Consider the following 9,803-nt stretch of genomic DNA (forward strand, 5'->3'; position numbering starts at 1 on the left):
CTAGCTTAATATTAAGCTAGCAGCTTCAAAATTAACAAAAATGAATGAAAGACAGTGGATAGATTTAGTTAGTGGAATATTTAGTACTCATTTTGTACTAGTTTGTGCCACAAACAATACTTTTGTACTTACTGGTATTTTAAAAAGAATCATGGCGCTGCTTAATATTAAGCTAGCTAGGACCAAACTTCAAAATTAACAAAAATGAAAGAAAGACAGTGGATAGATTTAGTTAGTGGAATATATAATACTCATTTTGTACTATCACAGCAAAATCATACTCCCACAATTGTTTAAATAATAAGTATTGTTAAGAATTAATATAACTATTGTCAGAAATTAATATTTAGTTGGTCCAATCAATAGATATTAAAATATTGACAAATTTCTCACGATTAATGTCTCGAATGAATACCTATTCTAAACCGTAATTGTTATTAATGTTTAATCGAACACTGAATGATACTGTATCGCAAATGTTTAATTATGTCGGAGATATTAAGTTTTAATTGGTCCAATCAATATATATTAAAATATAGAAAAATATCTCAAGATTACTTATTTTATTCTCAACTTTTCAGGTTCGAAAATATTGCTTTCTCGAATAACATTGGTATAATAATCTGAAACTTTAAAATTAATTGAATTAAATTAAATTAATTGAATATTTACAATGCATATAGTATCATTCAGTCTTCGATTAAATATTAATAAGAATCACGGTTTAGAATAAGTATTCATCGAACACAGTAATCGTAAAGAATTTTTATATATCGTTATATCTGTTACCTGAAATAACTAGAAATTAATTTCTGACAAATGTTAATTATTAACAGCGATCGGGAATATGACTGCTGTAATATTAACATTTCGTCAATTCTATTGTCCTCTGGAACAATCCGGAAGTGTTTGGCATGATTATGTATACTCAATCAAAAATACAGAAAATGGCAAGAGAAATTTTTTTCTCTCTTTCATGAATGCCTCTTCATATGCCAAGAAAGTTTTTTTGGGAATAATTCCCAAATGCAAATTATTCCCAGTGCAAAATGATAAAATATAGTTCGAATCATGATTGCTTTTATATAATTTTAATTGATCGTAATTATTACAAATATTCTGATAATATCCAAAAGAATACGTTTCGTGTTTAGATTGTTTTTACTAAACTAAGGATTTCAAATATTAAATAATATAAAACTAAGGATTTAAAATAAGAAAATGCAGAACATATGCGCTTGTGCGGCATAAAATATTAATAGTATTATATTAATTTATGAAATATTGATCAGTCTATAATTTGCGCGAGTTTCCCGCGTTTCATAAACGGATGAAATGTTGCAGTCTAGTAATTATCGCGATAAATATTAAAGCACAGAATATTCAATCCACTGTCACAGTCTTGCCAATAATATCTGTTTTATTCTTTTAACGTCAATATATTAATATGAAATGTGCTACGCACTGGTTCTATATATTTCATTTTATTGTTACTAGACGAAAGTGTTCAAAGTCGGACCTTCCACATTAGTTATTTTTTTTTTGTATAACTTATCTTCATTAACATACAATTAAATTTCAGTGTCAAACAATTCTTCGATCAGTTATCCAAAAGACCTTGGCAAAATTCGTGTAAAGAATTGTGGTGAAAAACATTTTTTAATTCACAAAGTGTCAAAATAATGGTTCGCAAAAAGTGCTCGGACAACCTTTTCTCACATATTAACTAAGTTAGTTTGAGTTTAATATACATGGTGTTTCGTTTAAATCGGAGTGGTTAAATATCTCACGAGGGGATAAACCTATCAAGATACTTATCTAATAAATATTTATACGAAAGTTACTTGAAAGGGACAAATTGTATGGAATAAATAATTTTGTTGTAAGTGATGTAGTAGGGGAAATTTAATAGACAAATTATTTGTTCAAAGTGGAATCTTGTATGTTTTTATCCAAAATGGCATTTGTTTGAATACATTCATCGACTTCTAATATAAGGTATCACATTAATTGTAATATAAAGTTCTTAATTCGAATTTGTAATCGGTAGTCTAACGAATTTGTAATTGATAATCTAACAAACGTAGAAGAAGGAGAGAAATGTTAGCAAATTTCATTCAAATTGCGGCGCTGTTTTTATCAATAATATAATGGCATTTGTTTGGATAAATTCATCGACTTCTAATACTAGGCATTACATTAATTGTAATATGGAGTTCTTAATTCGAATTTGTAATCGGTAGTCTAACGAAGATAGAAGAAGGAAAGAAATGTTAGCAAATTTAATTCAAATTGCGGCGCAAATACCAAAGATGGCCAAAATTTTATTCAATTAACAAGTAGTTAATGTAGTCCAACGCAGAACAACCTAAGCGATTAAATTTTTGATTTTATTTATCTTGCATTATTGTTATAATGTAATTTCTAATGTTCATTCAACCTGTAACGGATGAATAGGGTTTATTTTTCATTTGTTCCTCACCTTAAGGTGGTTTGATAAAAAATGATAACAGTTCAAACCGTCTCATAACTTAGAAAACTTACAATTTACGTCTTAACACACATCTATGTAAAATATACGTTCAATTTACCGTTCAGTTTGCTAGATATGATCACTTGAATTTCGTGATTTCGTGGAGACTTCTCGTAGCCGACGGAAAAAAGAGAAGGGAAGAAAAACAGCGAAAGGGTTAAGGATCTACGTGCGATGGAAAAAGCTGTACGGTGAAAAGCAACGTGTTTATTACATCCGTAGGACTTCCACGTATTCTTTATCTACGCACCCGACGAAAGGGCGGTCGTGTACGATTTAGATAGCGTGTTGCCATTTCCTACGCATTTCTGGAAGTACGCGATGGAAACGTTCAGATCGGAAGAAGTGGTGTCGCCAGAATATCATAGAAGATTCAGAGTGTTGCCAGCCAGCGTGTACTTGCGGGAGTTCGCGTCGGATCGGCATCACATGAAACGGGAGGATGGCACATGGATCAAGACGCCGCCGGATCATCCTCCGATATCAACACCAAGTACGTTCGGTAGAACCGGTTAACGGAGGATTTACTCAAACTAGATTCCGCAGACCGCAGGAAAAGAAAGAGCATGCAGTAAAACCTCGATTAACCCTTTTAGTGCCGGGCGAAAAATAGGTGCCTATGCGAGAATAACCGGCCGAATTTCACAGTTTTGCTAGGGTTTGGGGAAATGCTCATAAAAGCCGAACGAGAAACAATATTTACACGATTCGAAAAGCAGTATATTAAGGACGAAATAAAAAACAAAACAATGACACCAGTACAAATTTATTTGGATTATTTCTCCCGTGGGCCAATATATCGGCTCTGGCACTTCTCGCCAGTTTAGCAGGAGCCGATATATCGTCTCCCGGCACTAAAAGGGTTAAATACAGAAAAAATACAGGGTGTCCCAGCCTTAGTGATACAGCGCTCTAACTCCAAAACTATCGGCCGAACGCAAAAATTTCAAATATGGAAATTGCATGGTAAATGGTGGGGCTCATGTTTCAGCGAGAAGGAATTTTTGTTAACTTTGTTATTTAACGTGTAACATTTATGTACGATACATAATAAGTTGTTACAAGTGAATATGTTGCGAATTGGGTCGTGTTGCGTCGCATTTTAATCAGAAAAATGTTAGGAATGTGATGGTAAAAGTTTTACATAAAAACAGTTAATAATAAAGAAGTTCCACAGTTGCATTAAATTTCAGTGCATTTATGGTAGAGATATTTGTGCATTTATGGAGACTTTACTGTAATCATTTTTTTTTTTTTTTTTATTTCAATTTTGTACCATGGCAATATACTTCCTTGGGCCTGGAATCCCAAACGAGACCCGTGGTATCGATTTTAACAACCCCATGGTGCTTACTGCATCAATGGGACCGCCCGGGACCGATTCAAGATTTTTCCTTGAAAATTAGCAAACTTTGAAGCTTACGTTATAGCTTGAAAACTAATAAAAATCGGATAAATACATTAAAGCTTAATGAATTCGTCTTGAAAAGTACTATCGCATGGTATAAAAAAAATATATATAGTTCCATTTGAAAAACGAAACTTGACCATCGTATCTCGTTAAATAACAAGGTTAACAAAAATTCCTTCTATTCGAAACATGAGCCTCATTTTACCATGCAATTTCCATAGTTGAAATTTTCCATTCGGCCGATAGTTTTGGAGTTAGAGCGCTGTATCACTAAGGCTGGGACACCCTGTATATCATAAGATAAGCAATGAAAAAATAAAAAAGACATTAAAAGAAAAAGAGAAATTGGAAAGAACAAACACATAGTGGTGAAATAGGAGACTTACTTCTCATTCACCTTAAAAAATAAACAAAAATGGTCATATTACGCATTATTAGTAATCTTGCATTTATCCAATCAATCCTGTCTTACACTTATCCAGTCTTTATCGTAATCGTCGTAGCCAATCCAATGGAAAGGAGCCTTATTTACACAGCATATTTTCTTTATTTATGATCGCTGGTTCCACTCATTCGCGGCTTCTTATCCTAATTTTACTTGAAAAACAGCTGGCTTTTGTAATGAAATTCTTGTAAGAGATTCCTATGTCAGGGTGAGCTTTTTATGTCTAAGCAACCGTCTCTTCCACTTGCCAACGCATTTCAACGAACGAAGCTCACATGCAATAATCAAGATTGCAATAAACGGGGTTCTACTGTGCTATATCGTGCAATAAGAAAATTGCTTCTCTTTTATTCCTATTAAGAAGTAAGGCCACTCCAGGTCTCCTAAAAGTAAGCTATTTTCGAGAATTTTTTCCAGAAATTCATTAAAAGCAGTGAAAAATTCAAGTAGGGTATTTCATTAAATGGATATTAATTTGTACAAACAGAATTTTTTTTATATATTTTTCTTCTAAAATTCCGGCTTGAGTATCAAAAAATTTCGAATCACCTTTTACGCGATGCCTCAAACTGGCGAAAGGATTGAGCACACGTCTTTCAACTTAGAACATAAAATCGAACATTTTCTGTAAATATATTGCCAAAGCTATGGGACAGCGTATGGAAATTTGAAAATACCGGTTTCTTGCAAAATGGTGCACAAACAAAAAAAAAAAAAAAGAGGTCAATTATTTTCCGGGGCTCTTAGAAAGAGATAAAACGCTCTCTACCAACGCTTTGCTTCCACTTCGTTACTTCGTTAATGTTACGAATTTCGTAATGAAATTTATACGGTACACAGGTGCACACTTTCGTAAAATGGACAAAAATAATCAGGTGATTCGGTTGTTTTTAATCCATCAAAGTAGAAACCCCGCTCAAGGCATGCACCTAGACTACATTGCTCGAACTGTCCCTTTTACCCAATGTGCATATTTATTTTCAATCGTTCTAGGGAGCAAGGATAACTTGGATACGTTTATTAACATGGATCCAGGGACCGGGTTTGGGGTGGTGTTGACGTTAGAGCAATTATTCGATCGGTTTCATAGGCCGATCGCGAACCCATCGGTCACCAGTTCACCTCAGCCACAACCGACACCGACATAAGCACACGGCTAAGTAAGTTTCGCAGGGTAACGATCGTTCGCTTCAATTTCAAATGTCAAAATGAATTTAATGGCCTAAGGGAATTCGTAGGCGCGTGTACCTTCGCGAGCGGACGTGTTGGGTCATAATTGGACAATTACGTTTATTTAATCGTTGAACATCGTCTGAAAATCGCAACTGCGTTTTCCATGTACCAGCAAACGTATAGTGGAGCCGATAGATTATTTATCGAACGTTAGCGATGGGACCGAGGCGTGTTTAGATACCATCGGTGTATTGGACGTTATAAATTGATTCTTTTGCGTCGCAAAACCATCGAGTAGAATTATTGCGAACGGTTTGAGGCTTACCGAGACATGATGAGCGTTGTATCGATACGTATCGACTGTTTCAACTTTGCGTAACTGCTTGCAATTTTAAATAGAATTACAAGTAAACGATTGCAACGTGGTCATCTTCAATCTACGATTGATACATTGACTGTTACGACGGTTATCACTAACAACCATCTTAAACCAACAACGAGTTTCGAAATCGTTTACATTGAACGGGTTCTAATACTTTTAATTTTAATACGAAAATTTTAAATATCGCTTCTACTGTCAGAAATGGTCGAATTATCGTAAATTTTTGTTTTCATAAACTTGATCAAATGTCGATGAATCCTTTAGATTTGCGAAACTGACGTGGCAGTCAACGTGTTAACGAGTGTTAATTGTTCAGCGGAATCATACTGTGGAAGCAACGTTTTATTGAAATTATTATTTAGACAAACGTTTATTGGAAGCAGAGCTGTTAATTCTTAATTACCATTACGTAATGATTACTTTGACCAAGTAATAAAATAGTTGCCATTACAATTACTCATTGGAGTTACTTAACTACTACCAGTAATCCAATTACTTTTTAATGACTACTTATAACTGTCTAGAAAGTAATTAAAAGGTGTCTCAAATCTAAAGTAGTTGAAAATACCTAAAAGTAATTAAAAAGTAGTTGTAATTTAATTACCTTTTAATTATTTTTAGGTATTTTTAACCACTTTAGATTTGCGATAGCTCTTAATTAGTTTCTGAGTACTTATAAATAATTATTAAAAAGTAATTAAATTACTCAGTAATTAAGAATAAGGTATTGCATAATTACTAAAAACAAAGTAATCAAGAATTAGTTAAATAACTATTTCCTAATTCAAAAGTAATTATTTCAAATTGTAATGGGTACAAAAGTAATCATTACTTTACAGCTCCAATTGGAAGTTATTCTTACACTCTCCAGCTGTGATATTAGATCAGCTTACATCGTTGTTTCCTCAAAGTCTTTGTTATACCGATACTTGATGTCTGCATTTTATCAATGGTACAAAATGTGTAAAATATAGTTTCGCTGAAACACCAACGACTACTTGTTCTGATTGAAATGATACGTATCTGTATCAACAATCATGTCATCGGATTGGTCCTATTGCTACCGAGCATTCCTGATTTCGATGCTTCCTGTTTCGTATCGCAGTTAACGTTTGCTTGTTACGTTTTACGTGCCTCGTTCTTGCCACCGATTACATAATCGTAAGACAGATTAATAATCGCTCCAATTTACAGCGAAGTCTCCATAAATGCACAAGCTCGGGGACTGACCTTGTGCAATTATCGTAGAGTTCGTATATTCTCGTTTGCCGACGAGCTTCGAACGTAGAGGACAGCGACTAAAGAAGAGAACGGAGCGAAAACACTGAGGTATGTCGGTGAGACAATTTAATGCAACGGTGAAACTTTTTTATAATTAATTTTTTGTCGTAAAACTGTTACCATTATATTCCTCACATTTTTCTGATTAAAATGAGACCAAACACGATATAATTCGGATGATGTTTACCATGCATCTTTTTTTAGTTAGTGTTCTACGATATATGCACAGATACATGATACATAATGAGTTGTTACAAGTAAATATGGTGCGAATTACGTCGTGTTTGGTCTCATTTTAATCAGAAAGATGTCAGGAATATGATGGTAAAAGTTTCACAACAAAAAAGTTGGTAATAAAAAAGTTTCAAAAGTTTCAAAAAGATTCCAGATCATGTTTACACTGCTGTGAGCCCTTAAGAGGTATACCCACTAGTACCGGAGCTGCTTTCTGTGCATTTATGGTAGAGATATTTGTGCATTTATGGCAGAGAAATTTGTGCATTTGTGGAGACCTTGTTGCATTCACTCGTCGTTGAGCGTCGCGTACGAGTTTATTATAGTCGAGCGTCGCGTACGTGTTTATTATCGTCGAGCGCTTCGATTCCGGTGCAACGCGTTTCAAAATTTTGTATTCTGTTGAAAATGAACATTTAGATGTATCGTTATAGAAAGAACAAGAATCGCGTTGTTAACGCCGTTACGCGAGCTCGCTGTCGAGCGATTTAGCGTGCAGTGATCGTGCTGTGCTTTTTTCAGTATAAATTGCGTTCGTTGAAGAATTCGGCAAACACATTTAATTATAAACGACCTGCTCGAACGCGTAAACGATGTTCGCCGAATACTTCACCGGACATCCCGTATCTCGATAAGTATTTTTGCCCCGTTGTATTTTCTAGGCTATGCTGAAATAATGTTTGTTTCCTCCCTTTTGAAGTCTTTTTTGCAGAGCGTTTCGCGGAGACCCTCGTCTCCGCTGTGTGCTACCACGTTACGATCGGCCATGTTTCAAGTTTTGAGCCGGTGGCCGATATAAGTGTCCTCGTCTTTGTACGTTTCGAACCATGCAAATGAATCTCTGTCACGGCTTTGCTCTATCGATGGTATTGTATCGTTATAATTATTGTGTCAAAGACTGATCGTATTTACGGACAAATTCCAACACTCGACGGGAAGTCCCCTCCGATTGATGCATAAACTTAGGTGCGTGTATCTATTGAAGCGCGTCCGGGCACAGACGCGACCGAAAGCGCTTATTATTATTGTGCGATCGATATGGTAAGGGCGAAAGCTCGATCTTTGTGAGATATAATGTAATTATTACGATTATTGTAATTCTTGTGATACTTTACACTTTCTACTTTGAATACCTACAAGCTATACTTGTCTACTGTTTGTACTATATATATATATATATATATAAAAATCGATTCTTAACGACCGTGCGTTCGTTTGTCGTCGCGAATATCCCCTCGATGATGTTAGATGATGTTAGATGAGTATGGAGAAATCGGGATTCGATCCGAATTCATACGGGATTGCATCCCCACACGACCAATTCTCTACATCGAAAAATCGTCTTCGAGTCAACGAATGCGTAATAATATACCTTATATCCCGAATATCGACAACGAAACCTTGAAATGATAATTGTAGTGCTTTCGTTTCTTTTTCCCTTTCTTTTCGATTACACTTACTTTATGTCAGTGTATCTAGCGTTAAAAAAATCTGTTGTAATTTAAAATGATTATTGCAGTGCTTTCATTTGTTTTTCCTTTCTCTTCACTTACTTCGTATTAGCTGTTTTTCGATCTCTTCGTTGCTGAATTAATCTAGCCTTAAAAAAAATCTGTTGTAATTTAAAATGATAATTGTAGTGCTTTCATTTGTTTTTCCTTTCTCTTCACTTACTTCGTATTAGCTGTTTTTCGACCTCTTCGTTGCTGAATTAATCTAGCCTTAAAAAAAATCTGTTGTAATTTAATCCGATTCAATTGACAACTTTATATTATTCTTACATCATTATGGCATTTTCTAACGCGACTATACTACTTCTTTATCACAATTCTACATATTCCAATATCTCTTCTAAACCACCTTATTTTTCTTCCATAAATACTATTAATTCGTCTAGTTCAAAATTCTATATAATTCATACCGTTTACTTATTTGTAATAATTCGATTCAAATCGAAGATTAAAACTAATTACGTGTAATGTTCGTTCGAAACGCTATTCCGATCAGAAATTAGAAATGTATTTGAACGTCACGATGGAAAAGAATTTCGGAGAAGTCGATCGACAAGCGAACGCAACCGAACTATCGGTTCGTCGATTCAATAAACAAGCGAATCGGCAGTCGCGTCGATAGTTTAAGAGTTCGTCCACTCTTTGCCTTCCAGAATATCTTTCACTAGTTCTCTTTGTCTTCTATCGTCGACATGTGTATCTCTCCGATTCACTTGTATCGTGTTATATGCTACTTGCATACGTACTTGTAAGCAACCATGTTCTGCGACTTCGATCACACCGAAGTCACCGGACGAATTCGAGTATAAATCACGGGACGGAGCAGTCCGCGA

General features: G+C 34.8%; 1 protein-coding gene across 1 annotated transcript in view; it reads left to right on the forward strand.

Annotated features, from left to right (window-relative positions):
* Positions 1–8,638, forward strand: part of LOC128885476 (protein N-terminal glutamine amidohydrolase-like) — a 17,384-nt gene extending 8,746 nt beyond the window's left edge. The window contains exons 4-6 of the mRNA XM_054139544.1: positions 2,756–3,026; positions 5,383–5,549; positions 8,160–8,638. Coding sequence (XP_053995519.1) covers positions 2,756–3,026; positions 5,383–5,537 — 426 coding nt within the window. The 3' untranslated portion in view covers positions 5,538–5,549; positions 8,160–8,638. The remainder of the gene's footprint in view (positions 1–2,755; positions 3,027–5,382; positions 5,550–8,159) is intronic.
* The last annotated feature ends 1,165 nt before the right edge of the window (positions 8,639–9,803 follow it).

The sequence above is a fragment of the Hylaeus anthracinus genome, unplaced genomic scaffold (assembly GCF_026225885.1).
Source record: "Hylaeus anthracinus isolate JK02 unplaced genomic scaffold, UHH_iyHylAnth1.0_haploid 11981, whole genome shotgun sequence".
Lineage (NCBI taxonomy): Eukaryota > Metazoa > Arthropoda > Insecta > Hymenoptera > Colletidae > Hylaeus > Hylaeus anthracinus.